Source organism: Oncorhynchus keta, chromosome 21 (genome assembly GCF_023373465.1).
Source record: "Oncorhynchus keta strain PuntledgeMale-10-30-2019 chromosome 21, Oket_V2, whole genome shotgun sequence".
Lineage (NCBI taxonomy): Eukaryota > Metazoa > Chordata > Actinopteri > Salmoniformes > Salmonidae > Oncorhynchus > Oncorhynchus keta.
The window spans coordinates 51,576,167-51,595,265 of record NC_068441.1 but is presented as its reverse complement, the minus strand read 5'-3'; the positions used below and the strand labels follow the sequence as shown (position 1 = coordinate 51,595,265).

The following is a 19,099-nucleotide window of genomic DNA, read 5'->3' as shown; positions in this document are numbered from 1 at the left end:
TGTGACATTACTGTTGGGGCAAGGACAGCTAAACTAATACTGCCAGATGAGAGACGCTCATTGCTACCTATCGATTTTTACACAATACAATTATTGAGATAGAACAGTAATCCAGTTTTGTAATGGACACACGCTCCCCCAAAGGTAAAGCCTATGATTTAGCTCCGTAGGCTAACAGTCGGACTTGTAGAACTCTGCAAACCCGGGTTTTTAACCATTCTTGGCTATAAAAACAACAGAAGACATTGCTCTGTTGTTGCCAAGGTTCAATTGATTAACTGGTTTTCCCCTGTAGTCTCTCTCTGTTCACACTGTAAGAGAGGCAATTAAACTAGAATCTACTAGAAACCCTATTATCCTCTTTAGGCCATTGAAACAATGCTGGGGAAAGTCATGGAATGATGCATTATATTGGAGCAGGTTTGACAGAGTTACGTTGTGTTGGAGCAGGTTTGACAGTGTTACATTATATCGGAGCAGGTTTGACGGTGTTACATTATATTGGAGCAGGTTTGACAGTGTTACATTATATTGGAGCAGGTTTGACAGTGTTACATTATATTGGAGCAGGTTTGACGGTGTTACATTATATTGGAGCAGGTTTGACGGTGTTACATTATATTGGAGCAGGTTTGACGGAGTTACATTGTGTTGGAACAGGTTTGACGGAGTTACATTATATTGGAGCAGGTTTGACGGAGTTACATTGTGTTGGAGCAGGTTTGACGGAGTTACATTGTGTTGGAGCAGGTTTGACAGTGTTACATTATATTGGAGCAGGTTTGACGGTGTTACATTATATTGGAGCAGGTTTGACGGAGTTACATTATATTGGAGCAGGTTTGATGGTGTTACATTATATCGGAGCAGGTTTGACAGTGTTACATTATATTGGAGCAGGTTTGACGGTGTTGCATTGTGTTGGAGCAGGTTTGAAGTAGTTACATTGTGTTGGAGCAGGTTTGACAGTGTTACATTGTGCTGGAGCAGGTTTGACGGAGTTACATTATATTGGAGCAGGTTTGACGGTGTTACATTGTGTTGGAGCAGGTTTGACGGAGTTACATTGTGTTGGAGCAGGTTTGACGGAGTTACCTTGTGTTGGAGCAGGTTGGACGGAGTTACATTGTGCTGGAGCAGGTTGGAGCAAGTTCAAGGCTGAAGGACAGTTCTACGGATTTACTCATCAGCTTTAATTCCTGACACTTATAGGCTCCATCCCTATTGGCAATGGAGACAGCCAGGGAATGGATATTTTTGTGCAATTGGTTTCACAGAGTCTATTTCAGCAGGGGATCGAGGGTCTATTCTGTTCTAGGAACTGGACATTGATAAAGCTTGGAGGTAAAAGTGTCTTACATAATGGGAATACTGTATAGTCAGTCTTAGAGTTAGAGGAGTTTTGCCCACATGCCGTTTTTCTACACAAACAGTGGATTGTTAAACAAAGATACTCTTGAGGTCTAAGACTTGTTCTAAGACTTGCTCTAAGACTTGCTTATCTGTCTTTTATTTCCAGGGTTTGACGCATACTTCACATCGCGGACGCTGGAGAACAACCGCAGGAACGTTTGGTTCGCAGAATACTGGGAGGAAAACTTCAACTGTAAACTAATGAGCTCCTCCAAGAAGGAAGACACCAGCAGGAAATGCACAGGTAGCCATTTTGTTGCTGCACTTGACAAAGTTGTACTTTAAACCCATTAAATATTGTTATTTAATCATAGATTCTGGAGAACTTAACAAAGCTGTACTTTATTACCCTAAACATTTTATCTCTTTAATCATGACATTGTAGTAGGTATATGACAGGATCTGCAACACATTGCTGTTCTCTGAACACCACTTGGTAACCCCCTTGGTACTCTTGTTGTAGGTGTGGATGATAGGGTTTGAAATCAATGCAGTGGTAACTGAGAAAGTTCAACCCACAACATTTTTTTTCTGTGCACGCAACATACTCTACTGCAGTCTCATATGTATGATTCATTGAATTGAAGATCACTGCCCACCATACAATATTATTCTTCTTCAATGACCGAATTGAAGATCACTGCCCACCAAACTACATTCTGCTTTTTCAATGGCTGAAGATCACTGCCCACCAAACTACATTCTGCTTTTTCAATGGCTGAAGATCACTGCCCACCAAACTACATTCTGCTTTTTCAATGGCTGAAGATCACTGCCCACCAAACTACATTCTGCTTTTTCAATGGCTGAAGATCACTGCCCACCAAACTACATTCTGCTTTTTCAATGGCTGAAGATCACTGCCCACCAAACTACATTCTGCTTTTTCAATGGCTGAAGATCACTGCCCACCAAACTACATTCTGCTTTTTCAATGGCTGAAGATCACTGCCCACCAAACTACATTCTGCTTTTTCAATGGCTGAAGATCACTGCCCACCAAACTACATTCTGCTTTTTCAATGGCTGAAGATCACTGCCCACCAAACTACATTCTGCTTTTTCAATGGCTGAAGATCACTGCCCACCAAACTACATTCTGCTTTTTCAATGGCTGAAGATCACTGCCCACCAAACTACATTCTGCTTTTTCAATGGCTGAAGATCACTGCCCACCAAACTACATTCTGCTTTTTCAATGACTCTCTTTCTTGTTTGTTTCAAGTTTTTCCCTCTCGATTTAGAGAACGCGACACCATAGAGAAGAGCTCAAGTCCCTTAGTCCGAGCTGAGCTTAGCTGAGCCCTTCCATTACATAATGAGCCTGGCTTCATTCCTATCCACATCTCCTCCTTGCTGTGGGGTTCTGCATTCCAAATGGCACCCTATTTCCTATGGGTGATGGTCAAAAGTAGTGCACTACATAGAAAATAAGGTGCCATTTGAGACTCCGCCTGTATTTCAGCATGATTGACTTGTACAATACTACCGGCACAGCAGGCTGGATGAGACACGGTGGACAAGGTAAGCCTGGAAGCACTCTTAATGAGAAGATCAGAAAACAGACGTTATACATCTACAAGCAAGGGGTTTCTTTCTGTGGCACAAGTGTGGTATAGTTTAGCCACAGGAAACATGAAGAAATACTACAAGTGGGATGTTTATCTGGTGATAGTGCAGTAGGTGCAGGTGTCATTTAATTAACATTTTTTTAATTTTTATTTAAATTATTTGTAAACATAACTCAATAATATTTGAAATTATGTATTTCCTATTCGTCAAAAACTGTATCCATAAGGCTTGAAATGGCTTACAGTTGAAGTCAGAAGTTTACATAAACCTAAGCCAAATACATTTAGCAGTGGCTTCTTCCTGAGTGGCCTTTCAGGTTATGTCGCTATAGGACTAGTTTTACTGTGGATATAGATACTTGTGTACCTGTTTCCTCCAGCATGTTGGCAAGCTCCTTTGCTGTTGTTCTTGGATTGATTCGCACTTTTCGTACCAAAGTACATTGAACCTCTAGGAGACAGAACGCGTCTCCTTCCTGAGCGGAATGACGGCTATGTGCTCCCATGGAGTATATACTTGCGTACTATTGTTCGTACAGATAAACGTGGTACCTTCAGTCGTTTGGAAATTGCTCCCAAGGATGAACCAGACTTGTGAAGGTCTACAATTTTTTTTTTCGGAGGTCGTGGCTGATTTCTTTGGATTTCCTCATGATGTCAAGCAAAGAGGCGCTGAGTTTGAAGGTAGGCCTTGAAATGCATCCACAGGAATACCTCCAATTGACTCAAATTATGTCAATTAGCCTATCCGAAGCTTCTAAAGCCATGACATAATTGTCTGGAATTTTCCAAGCTGTTTAAAGGCACAGTCAACTTAGTGTATGTAAACTTCTGACCCACTGGAATTTTGATACAGTGAATTTTAAGTGAAATAATCTGCCTTTAAATATTTGTTGAAAAAATGACTTGTGTCATGCACAAAGTAGATGTCATAACCGACTTGCCAAAACTATAGTTAGGTGCTTCTACACCTGCATTGTTTGCTGTTTGGGGTTTTAGGCTGGGTTTCTGTACAGCACTTTGAGATATCAACTGATGTAGGAAGGGCTATATAAATACTTTTGATTTGAGTTAAGAATAAATTAGTGGAGTGGTTGAAAAACAAATTTTAATAACTCCAACCTAAGTGTATGTAAACCTCTGACTCCAACTGTATATTCTTTCTAAATATAGTATAATAAAATGATACAACTATTAACTATAAGATTTCACCTTCCTTGTAACAGTAAAATACATATTTGAATGTTTAGTGTTAGAGAAAATATGCATATTTTCTAAAGGTCTTTCTTGATCAAGACATCTGTCCCATCGTTGTAAATGTCCCACAGAGCTCTAGCTTGGCTTCCTGAACTTGTACAAAAATGCACCTTTCATTTCATGCTAATCTTGTCCATCTATGACAAACAAAAAAAATAGTTTTTTAGATTTGAGATTAATGGCTATAATTCAATCTCTGCATGTGCTATAGTGATGAAACCACTCTCTCCTGCTACTCTATGATGTCAAGATGGCAGGCATGTGCTTTGTCATTGGCTGTGAGGTAAGGTTCAGTCTGGAGTTGATGGACAGTCGAAAGAGTGAATGAAATGGTAGGAGGGACATCTAAGCTTCAAGTGGTTTCAAATTTCACGACCTACGTAACACAGGCTCAAAAAAAGATACACTACTATGTCTGTCAGAAGCAGGGCTATCAGTTAATACTGTGATGATTAACATGCAAATTAGCAAAACATTTACCGGTTTTAGGCCAGATTGTTCTTCAAGCTGTTGAAACGTTCATACTGTAGATGACCAGCAAGGTCAAATCATAATCAGTAGTTATAGGGAGGAGGGGCAGAGAACCTGGCAGGTTATAACCTTTTGCAAAAGCACAGCCCCCACAACACCAAAGGAATATCAACAGGTCACTAATTTAAAGTTAGAAGACAAGGCAGAGTATAGCCCACGAAGATCTCCTCCGCTGCACAACCCAAGGGGGGAGGCCAACCCGGACAGGAAGATCTCCTCCGCTGCACAACCCAAGGGGGGAGGCCAACCCGGACAGGAAGATCTCCTCCGCTGCACAACCCAAGGGGGGAGGCCAACCCGGACAGGAAGATCTCCTCCGCTGCACAACCCAAGGGGGAGGCCAACCCGGACAGGAAGATCTCCTCCGCTGCACAACCCAAGGGGGGAGGCCAACCCGGACAGGAAGATCTCCTCCGCTGCACAACCCAAGGGGGGAGGCCAACCCGGACAGGAAGATCTCCTCCGCTGCACAACCCAAGGGGGGAGGCCAACCCGGACAGGAAGATCTCCTCCGCTGCACAACCCAAGGGGGGAGGCCAACCCGGACAGGAAGATCTCCTCCGCTGCACAACCCAAGGGGGAGGCCAACCCGGACAGGAAGATCTCCTCCGCTCCACAACCCAAGGGGGGAGGCCAACCCGGACAGGAAGATCTCCTCCGCTGCACAACCCAAGGGGGGAGGCCAACCCGGACAGGAAGATCTCCTCCGCTGCACAACCCAAGGGGGGAGGCCAACCCGGACAGGAAGATAACGAGCCGAGGACAGGAATGATGAAAGAGCGTAAGAGGACCAGTGACTCAGCCCTTGTAATAGGGTCAGAGATAGAGAGTCCCAGTGGAGAGAGTCTTCAGTAAAGACTTAAAGGTCGAGACTGAGTCTGCATCTTTCACGTGGATCGACATGTATATTAAAAAATGTATTTCTATAGGAGAAAGCCCTGCCTCCAGCTGTTTGCTTAGAAATTCTAGGAACAGAATTCTGCGTCTTGTGACCGTACCGTACGCGAAGGTATTGTCGGATTAAGTGATATGACATGCTATTCTATAAAATAATTTCTCCGTAATTAATATTACCTGATTGAGCTAATCATGTAAATGTAATTAACTAGAGAGTCGGGCACCACAAAATAATATTTATAGAGCTGTTATCTTCCGAATAAACTCTTAAAGACCTCGTAATATTTTACATCAATAGCAGTCAATATTAATCGTCATCTTAATTCAATCTCATCTGAAAGTTGTAAATTCTTGGTTATCTACACGAACCCTGGCTAACAAGTGGAATAAGCAATTGAAAATTGGGTTTAATTATTTATTTACTTAATACCTAACTAATCACACAGAATTACACCTCATTAAATCATAACTTGATTACACCTTACGTCATAAAGGAAAACGTCCCTAGCGGGCGGAACAGATATGACAGCTTGTTACACAAAAGAAAAGGGTCTGGGTTTGAGTGAAAGAGGGGGAAGACTGAGGAACAAAGGGCGAAGCTGCAGTATCTTATGCATTCTAAATTACTGCCCATTTGGAAAAGGAAAATGCAATAAATATTTACTCTGATCTGCGCTTCAGTAGGTTGGTGGTAGATGGAAGGCCGTGTTGCCCAACCGAGTCCTTTGTTCTTTGAAGATTGTCTCTGCTGGTAAATTGAATACGTTGTAAAGTCATTGTGTAGTAGACGGGATACTCTGTCTGTTCCTTCCTAACCCTCGTTTGCAGCGGCTGTTGCTAACTCAACGACTAGGAAGTATCACTTCTGTAGTGAATAACATTTACATTACATTTAAGTCATTTAGCAGACGCTCTTATCCAGAGCGACTTACAAATTGGTGCATACACCTTATGACATCCAGTGGAACAGCCACTTTACAATAGTGCATCTAAATCTTTTTAGGGGGGGGGTGAGAAGGATTACTTACCCTATCCTAGGTATTCATTGAAGAGGTGGGGTTTCAGAATAAGAGTTCAAAGTTCATACTATTCACAACCAAAGCTCATGCTGACGTTGGCTTCGTTCTGTAGTTATTATCTGAACCATTCTGACATCGGACCGTCGTCCTCACATCCTCGGAACAGGAGGTTATATTGTCGTCAAGGGCTTATATAGGAAGGGAGAGGAGGTCGTGTTTGAAAAGTTTTATAGGCCATGTCCCTTCACAGGGGCGGGCCACTGATTGAGCAGAGCCCTATCTTATGAAAACACAAATCTCACATTTTAGAAGCTAAAATCACATTTCATCCCATCACGAATAATTCCATATTCAAACATTTACGTTGAACAACTATTCCATGTGAATCCGATAACTCTGATGTGTAGACTTTCCACTGTAGAGTTTATGTCATCTTATCATTGATGAGAATGTCTCAGATGACAACCGAACTGACATCATATTCATTAAGTACCACCGCATATGTTCAATTGGTCGGATTACCAGAATATAGTTAATTTCCCACCACCTGCTGAACTTCCCAGAATCTCTATGTTAACCAAGGGGTTTGCAAATGTAACATCAGTAGGGTAGAGAGAGGAACAAGGGGGGAAGAGGTATTTATGACTGTCATAAACCTACCCCCCAGGCCAACGTCATGACAGTATGTACTGCAGAACCAAATCATCTGGTAGGAGCAAGTCCATGTAATGATTTGTAGGGTAGCAGTAACACCTTGAAATCAGCCCTAGCCTTAACGGAAAGCCACTGTAGAGAGGCTAGCACTGGAGTAATATGATCAAATGTTTTGGTTCTAGTCAAGCTTCTAGCAGCCGTGTTTAGCACGAACTAAAGTTTATTTAGTGCTTCATCTGGGTTGCCGGAGAGTAGAGTACACTAATCTTGAAGTTACAAAAGCATCATCTTTGAGCCAAATTGTTTTGCAATGTTTTACGACGATGTAAAAAAGCTGCTCTTTAAATATTTGTTAATATGTTCGTCCATAAGGGAGGGAGATCAGGGTCCAGAATAACGCTGAGGTCCTTCACACTTTTCTTTCAGACGACTGTACAACCATCGAGATCCATTTTCAGATCCGACAGCAGATCACTTATGTTTCTTAGAACTCAGAAACTATCTAACATGTCTGTTTTTTTTGTCAGAGTTTAACACTAAGATTTCTTAGTCAGGCAAGTGCACTAATTAACATGAAAACCCGATTAATAACAACCATTTCCTGCCGGTATCCTACCATACCTAATCCCCTTAACAAGACACCTCCACTATTACTGCAGTAGCTTCAGTGACTGCTGTACTTAAAAAAAACACATTACAAGACACAATTACTTGATGAACATGAAAACATGATTAACAATTCTAAGTACATTCTCTAGGTGGGTATACTATTTCCAATAAGACATCCACCTCCAGTGTGAGAGGTGTGAGAGTGTTCAAACAAAACAACCTCAGAGAAAGACATTATTTTTTTTATATAACATACAACGTTTTTGGGATCTGTACTTCATTCTTTGACAGTAAAAATCATTATTCGCCATCTCCAAGTCTAGAGTTTTCACAATCTCAGCCTACTGATCCCCAGTAATACCTAAGCCCCATAATGAGACACCTAGGTAATAAACCGCCTGCAGTGTTAGCAGGCTGAGAGGTCAGTGGTATTGATATAACGGCTGTATCTTCAGAAACTGCTGTATCAAATCAAATCAAATGTATTTATAAAGCCCTTTTTACATCAGCAGATGTCACAAAGTGCTGGACAGAAACCCATTAAACAACCCCAAACAGCAAGCAATGCAGATGTAGAATCACAGTTGCTAGGAAAAACGCCCTAGAAAGGCAGGAACCTAGAAAGAATCTTAGAGAGGAACCAGGCTCTGGGGGGTGGCCAGTCCTCTTCTGGCTGTGCCGGGGAGAGAGGGAACAAGATCTGAAGGGTGGCCAGTCCTTTTCTGGCTGTTGCCGGGTGTACTGTAACGATTTTCGTCCTCCTCTTTTGAGGCGGAGTAGGAAGGATCGAACCAATGCGCGGCGTGGTAAGTGTCGATAGTATAATTTTAATGAAATATAACTGAACACAGAAAACCTACGAATAAGAGAATAAATGGAAACCGACACAGTCCCGTATGGAGCAAACGCTGACACAGACAATAATCACCCACAACCAACATGGGGAAAACAGGCTACATAAGTATGATTCTCAATCAGAGACAACGATCGACAGCTGTCTCTGATTGAGAACCATACCAGGACAAACACAGAAATACAACATAGAAAAAAGAACATAGACTACCCACGCCAACTCACGCCCTGACCAAACTAACACAAAGACATAAAAAAGGAACTATAAGGTCAGAACGTGACATGTACCCTTTTCAGTTATCAAACAAAATGGATTAATTATGAAAATAGTTTAAACTATCGCCATATGCTAATCCTCCAAATGAAGCGTAATCTCTTAGAAGTATGTTGAATAACTGTAGTGGTTAATTATGAAACAAGCGAACAAAAATAACAACATTTTGATCACCTTGAAAGATTCGCAACACAGTGTGCAAACAATAACCTCACTCAGAAGCATATACGTTGAAATACCTTTTTTTTTGTCTATATGAAACATGATACATGATTAACATCTAGCTACATGTAGGTTTTTTAATTCTCCACACCAGGACTTCGTAATAACTTATCCCCTATGACAGGCCACTTATAGGCCTCCAGTGTGAGATATCAGTAGTAGTGAATGCTGTACCTTTTAAAAACATACACAATGATCAGAGTCATAGTGCATTAACATGTACACATGATTACCAATCTCTAGTTATTAGCTATCCGAATATATAATGAGACACCAAGGTAAAAAGGCCACGTCTGGTGTGATGGTATAAAAGTGTCACTGTTAGCAGTGTAGCTCAGATCTCTAACCCTGCTCTGGCTGTGGTTCCCCTCTCCCTATCTAGGTGGAACATGCTTTTGTAGTCTAGCCCTTTCGCCTGGAGACAGCCAGCCAGGCAGCCAGCTAGGCAGGCAGGCAATGAGCTGTGTGAGGCCAATTTGCAAACATCAAGGAACAGAGTGGGACGACAGTACGGGAAGCACATGCTGCTGTTGTAATGATTACATTATGCTGCAGGGGCAATATGGGTCCTTGGATTCTGATAGGGTAGGAGAGATCAGAGTCTGGTGTTTCCAGTGTAGGAGGAGAGATCAGAGTCTGGTGTTACCAGTGTAGGAGGAGAGATCAGAGTCTGGTGTTACCAGTGTAGGAGGAGAGATCAGTGTCTGGTGTTTCCAGTGTAGGAGGAGAGATCAGAGTCTGGTGTTTCCAGTGTAGGAGGAGAGATCAGAGTCTGGTGTTTCCAGTGTAGGAGGAGAGATCAGAGTCTGGTGTTTCCAGTGTAGGAGGAGAGATCAGAGTCTGGTGTTTCCAGTGTAGGAGGAGAGATCAGTGTCTGGTGTTTCCAGTGTAGGAGGAGAGATCAGAGTCTGGTGTTTCCAGTGTAGGAGGAGAGATCAGAGTCTGGTGTTACCAGTGTAGGAGGAGATATCAGAGTCTGGTGTTTCCAGTGTAGGAGGAGATATCAGAGTCTGGTGTTTCCAGTGTAGGAGGAGAGATCAGAGTCTGGTGTTTCCAGTGTAGGAGGAGAGATCAGAGTCTGGTGTTACCAGTGTAGGAGGAGAGATCAGAGTCTGGTGTTTCCAGTGTAGGAGGAGAGATCAGCAACTGGTTAGCCATTATAAAACTGCTACACATGACTAGCCATTATAATACTGTTATACATGACTAGCCATTATAATACTGCTATACACGACTAGCCATTATAATACTACTATACCTGACTAGCCATTATAATACTGCTATACATGACTAGCCATTATAATACTGCTATATCCGACTAGCCATTATAATACTGCTATACATGACTAGCCATTATAATCCTGCTATACCTGACTAGCCATTATAATACTGCTATACATGACTAGCCATTATAATACTGCTATACATGGTTAGCCATTATAATACTGCTATACATGACTAGCCATTATAATACTGCTATACATGACTAGCCATTATAATCCTGCTATACATGACTAGCCATTATAATACTGCTATACATGACTAGCCATTATAATAATGCTATACATGACTAGCCATTATAATACTGCTATACATGACGAGCCATTATAATACTGCTATACATGACTAGCCATTATAATCCTGCTATACATGGTTAGCCATTATAATACTTCTATACATGACTAGCCATTATAATACTGCTATACCTGGTTATCCATTGTAATACCACTGTAGCTGGTTATCCATTCTAACACTACTGTATCTGAGGAACTCTAAGCCTGTTATTTATCTGTCCTGTCCTACATTAATTAGCAGCCCTCCTCCTCCTCTCTGTTGGACTGTTACTTGCTTGGCATGTTAGCTGCTGTAGCCACCTCCCTCTTTAACCAATATCAATATCTCTACCTGTACATGCCCATCTGATCATTTATCACTCCAGTGTTAATCTGCAAAATTGTATTATTCGCCTACCTCCTCATGCCTTTTGCACACATTGTATATAGACTGCCCATTTTTTTGTACTGTGTTATTGACTTGTTAATTGTTTACTCCATGTGTAACTCTGTGTTGTCTGTTCACACTGCTTTGCTTTATCTTGGCCAGGTCGCAGTTGCAAATGAGAACTTGTTCTCAACTAGCCTACCTGGTTAAATAAAGGTGAAATAAAAAAAATAAAAAAATAAAAACCAGACGTAATGCCGATGTTTAGCACAGGATTTAAAAGGACAGTACCTTCCTCTCACCGTGTCTCCCTGTTTGTCTAATTTTGGTTGACTGTTTCTTCATCTTCACAATATTCACCCTGCTACTGATGCTTATTGCTGCCACAGAACAAGCTGTTCATGTCTCCATCCCCCCGTTCCTTTTTCGTCAGCAATACCCTTCCGTACATGTCTGACCAACAGTGGAAATACATATATTATCGCTGACCTTAATCACCCCTACAGTATTTGGTGGCTGCTAAACGTTGACGTACTGAACGGGGTCAAAAGCAGGGAAGATAGCAGTTACTTCTCTCCTCCTCTCCATATTATCTTGGAAGCCAATCCCCATGCAATACAGTAATGGCTGAGTTTGATTTTCAGCAAACAGTAAACATGGTATAAGTTGATGGTTTTGTGCCATTTTTGGAATGAGATATTAAGTGCAGCCCAAAAAACGTCATGCGCCCGAACACAATGTTTGGTGGTTTTACAAACACAATGTTTGGTGGTTTTACAACCACAATGTTTGGTGGTTTTACAAACACAATGTTTGGTGGTTTTACAACCACAATGTTTGGTGGTTTTACAACCACAATGTTTGGTGGTTTTACAAACACAATGTTTGGTGGTTTTACAAACACAATGTTTGGTGGTTTTACAACCACAATGTTTGGTGGTTTTCCACCACAATGTTTGGTGGTTTTACAACCACAATGTTTGGTGGTTTTCCACCACAATGTTTGGTGGTTTTACAACCACAATGTTTGGTGGTTTTACAACCACAATGTTTGGTGGTTTTACAAACACAATGTTTGGTGGTTTTACAAACACAATGTTTGGTGGTTTTACAACCACAATGTTTGGTGGTTTTACAAACACAATGTTTGGTGGTTTTACAACCACAATGTTTGGTGGTTTTACAAACACAATGTTTGGTGGTTTTACAAACACAATGTTTGGTGGTTTTCCAAACACAATGTTTGGTGGTTTTACAACCACAATGTTTGGTGGTTTTCCAAACACAATGTTTGGTGGTTTTACAACCACAATGTTTGGTGGTTTTACAAGCAGCTAAATACATCCAGTCTCCGTATTTGAGAACACGTTCATTTGAGAACACGTTCATTTGAGAACACGTTCATTTGAGAACGCGTTCATTTGAGAACGCGTTCATTTGAGAACGCGTTCATTTGAGAACACGTTCATTTGAGAACACGTTCATTTGAGAACACGTTCATTTGAGAACACGTTCATTTGAGAACACGTTCATTTGAGAACGCGTTCATTTGAGAACACGTTCATTTGAGAACACGTTCATTTGAGAACACGTTCATTTGAGAACACGTTCATTTGAGAACACGTTCCGTCACTGAGTTCTAAGCAACGTAGTCTTCTAATACATTGTTTCAGGAAAACTGCCCACAAAACACTGTTCACCTTCGGGCATGTGCATTTCTGTTCACTGTGATGAAATAAATATCTGTTAGCATGTCGCTTCTGGCTGCACTTTACATCTCATTGCAGCAATTACACTCCAAAAAATGGCACAAAACCATCAACTTGTACAGTTTACCATGTATACCCGTGTGAAGATTGACGATGGAATTAAAAAAAAAAAATCTATTTTACAATAACGCTGTAACATGAAAAACTGTGGAAAAAGTGAAGGGGTCTGAATACTTTCCAAATGCCCCGTATAATGATAATGTAACGTATATTGCATGTAATGATTCTATGTGTATGTCATATGGTGATGATACGAGCCACAAAGTACCAATGCTAATTTATGGTTGTGAGATTGTGTTTTCTTAGTGTTCATTTTGTTTTATTTGTTTTATTACGCGGAAACTCAGTTGCTAATTAAAGTTGGAAGCTCTGTTGGGTATTTGCAAAAGATCAAAAGAAATCTGGAGCAGTAAGACATTACCATGGAGACATTTGGGTTGCACTGTTGCTACACTACCGTGTGTGTGTGTGTGTGTGTGTGTGTGTGTGTGTGTGTGTGTGTGTGTGTGTGTGTGTGTGTGTGTGTGTGTGTGTGTGTGTGTGTGTGTGTGTGTGTGTGTGTGTGTGTGTGTGTGTGTGTGTGTGTGTGTGTGTCAAAACAAAGCCAATGCTGGATACAGATCCAGCCTAGGGCAACCATTTTAACTACTCCAAATCTTTCAGTTATTTCTGACTCTGTTGTTGGTATCATATCTTTTCAGGTGAACTTTCACTATCTCAATGCTCAATGTGGTTAATTGTGTCTTCCTCTTTCACCATCTCAATGCTCAATGTGGTTAATTGTGTCTTCCTCTTTCACCATCTCAGTGCTCAATGTGGTTAAATGTGTCTCCCTCTTTCACCATCTCAATGCTCAATGTGGTTAATTGTGTCTTCCTCTTTCACCATCTCAATGCTCAATGTGGTTAATTGTGTCTTCCTCTTTCACCATCTCAATGCTCAATGTGGTTAATTGTGTCTTCCTCTTTCACCATCTCAATGCGGTTAGTTGTGTCTTCCTCTTTCACCATCTCAGTGCTCAATGTGGTTAATTGTGTCTTCCTCTTTCACCATCTCAGTGCTCAATGTGGTTAATTGTGTCTTCCTCTTTCACCATCTCAATGCTCAATGTGGTTAAGTGTGTCTTCCTCTTTCACCATCTCAGTGCTCAATGTGGTTAATTGTGTCTTCCTCTTTCACCATCTCAATGCTCAATGTGGTTAATTGTGTCTTCCTCTTTCACCATCTCAATGCTCAATGTGCTTAATTGTGTCTTCCTCTTTCACCATCTCAATGCTCAATGTGGTTAAATTGTGTCTTCCTCTTTCACCATCTCAATGCTCAATGTGGTTAATTGTGTCTTCCTCTTTCACCATCTCAATGCTCAATGTGGTTAATTGTGTCTTCCTCTTTCACCATCTCAATGCTCAATGTGGTTAATTGTGTCTTCCTCTTTCACCATCTCAATGCTCAATGTGGTTAATTGTGTCTTCCTCTTTCACCATCTCAGTGCTCAATGTGGTTGATTGTGTCTTCCTCTTTCACCATCTCAATGCTCAATGTGGTTAATTGCGTCTTCCTCTTTCACCATCTCAGTGCTCAATGTGGTTAATTGTGTCTTCCTCTTTCACCATCTCAATGCTCAATGTGGTTAATTGTGTCTTCCTCTTTTTGTTTTACGAGTTGTCCTATTTATTTAATTTAACTTTAAAATGGATTATTTTACGCTAAGACTAAAAGTGTTAAAGTAAAAAAGTTCCATAATAAGTCAGAGAATTAAAGTAAAAATGAAAACAGATGAACTGAAACACCCCTTTTTGTCTGCTGAATCAGAAATACCAAAATGTACAGAAGGAAATAACTTTTCTCTACAGAGTCTTGTAAGAGGATGTACTGTACATACCTTGAGTTAAGTAACACAACAAACTGTTGTTTAGCTAGCTATTTTTTTATTTTTCCTAACAGAAGCTCTGTAAATATGTGACAAAATGAAGCAGTAGAAATTAGGATGGGGTCTAAATTGAATAATGACAGTGTAACATTACATGTAAATGAGAACTTGTTCTCAACTAGCCTACCTGGTTAAATAAAGGTGTTCTCAACTAGCCTACCTGGTTAAATAAAGGTGTTCTCAACTAGCCTACCTGGTTAAATAAAGGTGTTCTCAACTAGCCTACCTGGTTAAATAAAGGTGTTCTCAACTAGCCTACCTGGTTAAATAAAGGTGTTCTCAACTAGCCTACCTGGTTAAATAAAGGTGTTCTCAACTAGCCTACCTGGTTAAATAAAGGTGTTCTCAACTAGCCTACCTGGTTAAATAACGGTGTTCTCAACTAGCCTACCTGGTTAAATAACGGTGTTCTCAACTAGCCTACCTGGTTAAATAACGGTGTTCTCAACTAGCCTACCTGGTTAAATAAAGGTGTTCTCAACAAGCCTACCTGGTTAAATAAAGGTGTTCTCAACTAGCCTACCTGGTTAAATAAAGGTTTTCTCAACTGGCCTACCTGGTTAAATAAAGGTGTTCTCAACTAGCCTACCTGGTTAAATAAAGGTGTTGTCAACTAGCCTACCTGGTTAAATAAAGGTGTTCTCAACTAGCCTACCTGGTTAAATAAAGGTGTTCTCAACTAGCCTACCTGGTTAAATAAAGGTGTTCTCAACTAGCCTACCTGGTTAAATAAAGGTGAAAAACAACAGGTAATTCAAATCTATGAAGAAAGGAGATTAGAATGTTGATGATCAAACACACTTTGGGCTTCACCATTGTTGTTGTTATTATCATCATAGTGTAATCATTATTTTCCCCAATAAGTCTGCTCAATGTAAGTTGGTTGTAAATGTACTATTTCTCAAGGAAAATGTCAGTGTACAATCACTGCCAGAGAATGCATTTGAGATGTGAATATGTCTCTCTGTGTGGTATCATTTAACCCCCTAAGGTTGATGTCTGCGCTCCACTGAAATGTAATTAGCATAATAAATTTAAAAAATCCCATTAAAATCATTTTGTTTAAACTAGAGATGTCTGGGTTTTGTTACATTGGATGCTTCTCAATCCACCAAATTTGACGATGTCGCACTTCCTCATCTGTGGTGAAAGGTGACAGAGCTTGAGCGGTGTTTGTCAGACCATGAGACATCCCAAAAATCGGTCTTTCTCACAACATTGTCTGTAGCGTCGGAACAGCTTGACTTACAAACTATTATGACCCCTTTTCTCTGTTTTGCTGTACGACCCACAAGAGTCTTGGGACTTGTCTGAAGTCGGTGCAGCCGATCTGCCAACTTGTGTCTGTAGCTTCCAAACAGTTTGGTCTACACACTAGTTTGACCCGTCTGTGTAAAGGTGAGACTGTCACAAGTCTGATTAGTGACAAAATAACATTTTCTGTTCTGTCTTATATCTCTCTTTTTTGGGGGGTGGGACTATCTGTTCCTCCATGTCGTGAATATGTTATTCAATGCATTTGTATGGGCTAATAGCAGTCAAAGCCAAATACAATGATTCATCAAATTATTTTTTAATTTTTTTAAATTATACTATGCCTCAGGACTACCTGGCCTGATGACTCCTGGCTGTCCCCACATGGTCATGCTGCTGCTCCAGTTTCAACTGTTCTGCTTGCGGCTATGTACCTTGACCCGGATCTGCTGTTTTTGACTCTCTCTCTCTCTATCTTTTTCTCTGACGCACCTTCTGTCTCGACCTCTGAATGTTTGGCTATGAAAAGCCAAATTACATTTACTCCTGAGGTACTGATCTGTTGCAACCCTCGGCAACAACTGTGATTATTATTTCACCCTGCTGGTCATCTATGAACGTTTGAACATCTTGAAGAACAATCTGGCCTTAATGGCCATGTGCTCTTATAATGTCCACCCGGCACAGCCGGACTGGCCACCCCTCAGAGCCTGGTTCCTCTCTTGGTTTCTTCCAACTGTAGGTTCCCGCAATTCTAGGGAGTTTTTCCTAGCCGTGGTGCTTCTACACCTGCATTGGTTGCTGTTTGTGGTTTTAGGCTGGGTTTCTGTACAGCACCTTGTGACATCTACTGATGTAAAAAGGTCTTTATAAATGCATTTGATTGATTGATTTGTACTCCTCTCCCCAGGCTTTGACAGGGCTTATACTCTTATGGGTTAAGGTAAAATGTTTGGAATAGTACACAGTGGTTTTGACTTCCGATGTAATTCTCCCAAAATCTGTAATTCTCCCAAATAAATTCAGAGAAGGTAGAGAGCAGATCCCTCCAAAGAAATGCATCTGTTCAAGATAAAGCAGCGATTCAAATGTCCAGACAAGCCTCTGTGTAATTCCATGAGTTCACTTGATCATGTGGACTAATGTGAAGCCTTAGTAAAGAGCAGATTAAGCAGAATGTCCAATTCATGTAACCATCATAATACAACCAAACTGTCAATTTCCTCAAAATCAGTCTTCTCAAGAAAACATCTGAGTCCGAACGATTTAAACTACAAGCTATTATTACCACTCTATGGACCCCTGACAAGTGTCAGGGGACTCGTACGAACTTGGTAACGTCTATGTACTTGGTAACGCCAATGTGCTTGGTAATTTGGTAACGTCTATGTGCTTGGTAACTTGGTAACATCTATGTGCTTGGTAACTTGGTAACGTCTATGTGCTTGGTAACTTGGTAACGTCTATGTGCTTGGTAACTTGGTAACGTCTATGTGCTTGGTAATTTGGTAACGTCTATGTGCTTGGTAACTTGGTAACATCTATGTGCTTGGTAACTTGGTAACATCTATGTGCTTGGTAACTTGGTAACGTCTATGTGCTTGGTAACTTGGTAACGATTATGTGCTTGGTAACTTGGTAACGATTATGTGCTTGGTAACTTGGTAACGATTATGTGCTTGGTAACTTGGTAACGATTATGTGCTTGGTAACGATTATGTGCTTGGTAACTTGGTAACGATTATGTGCTTGGTAACTTGGTAACGATTATGTGCTTGGTAACTTGGTAACGATTATGTGCTTGGTAACTTGGTAACGATTATGTGCTTGGTAACTTGGTAACGATTATGTGCTTGGTAACTTGGTAACGATTATGTGCTTGGTAACTTGGTAACGATTATGTGCTTGGTAACTTGGTAACGTCTATGTGCTTGGTAACTTGGTAACGTCTATGTGCTTGGTAACTTGGTAACGATTATGTGCTTGGTAACTTGGTAACGTCTATGTGCTTGGTAACTTGGTAACGTCTATGTGCTTGGTAACTTGGTAACGTCTATGTGCTTGGTAACTTGGTAACGTCTATGTGCTTGGTAACTTGGTAACGATTATGTGCTTGGTAACTTGGTAACGTCTATGTGCTTGGTAACTTGGTAACGTCTATGTGCTTGGTAACTCGGTAACGTCTATGTGCTTGGTAACTTGGTAACGTCTATGTGCTTGGTAACTTGGTAACGTCTATGTGCTTGGTAACTTGGTAACGTCTATGTGCTTGGTAACTTGGTAACGTCTATGTGCTTGGTAACGTCTATGTGCTTGGTAACTTGGTAACGTCAATGTGCTTGGTAATTTGGTAACGTCTATGTGCTTGGTAACTTGGTAATGTCTATGTGCTTGGTAACTTGGTAACGTCTATGTGCTTGGTAACTCGGTAACGTCTATGTGCTTGGTAACTTGGTAACGTCTATGTGCTTGGTAACTTGGTAACGTCTATGTGCTTGGTAACTTGGTAGCGTCTATGTGCTTGGTAACTTGGTAACATCTATGTGCTTGGTAACTTGGTAACTTCTGTCTGTAACTGTTTGGGCTACAAACTAATGTGACCCCCTGTGGAAGGGGGAGATTATCACGATTTTCTCTGTTTCTCTATGACCCAACAAGTGTCATGGGACCAAAAAAAATGAATGGAAAGATGAATATAGTTTTGTGCCTACTCCAAAAAAATAGTTTAAAATGTGTAAAAAAACACACACATATATATATATATATATATATATATATATATATATATATATATATATATATATATATATATATATATATATATATATATGTATATATATATTTCCTGGGCTTTCTTATATTTCCTAGATATAGGACAAACACTTCAACATCTTGTTTCATATTAT

General features: G+C 40.6%; 1 protein-coding gene across 2 annotated transcripts in view; it reads left to right on the top strand.

The window, feature by feature from the left end:
* LOC118400637 (metabotropic glutamate receptor 7) overlaps positions 1-19,099 on the top strand; it is a 512,169-nt gene that overhangs the window by 346,488 nt on the left and 146,582 nt on the right. For both annotated transcript variants that reach the window (XM_052474151.1, XM_052474153.1), the window contains exon 5: positions 1,520-1,657. In XM_052474151.1, the coding sequence (XP_052330111.1) occupies positions 1,520-1,657 (138 nt within the window). The remainder of the gene's footprint in view (positions 1-1,519; positions 1,658-19,099) is intronic.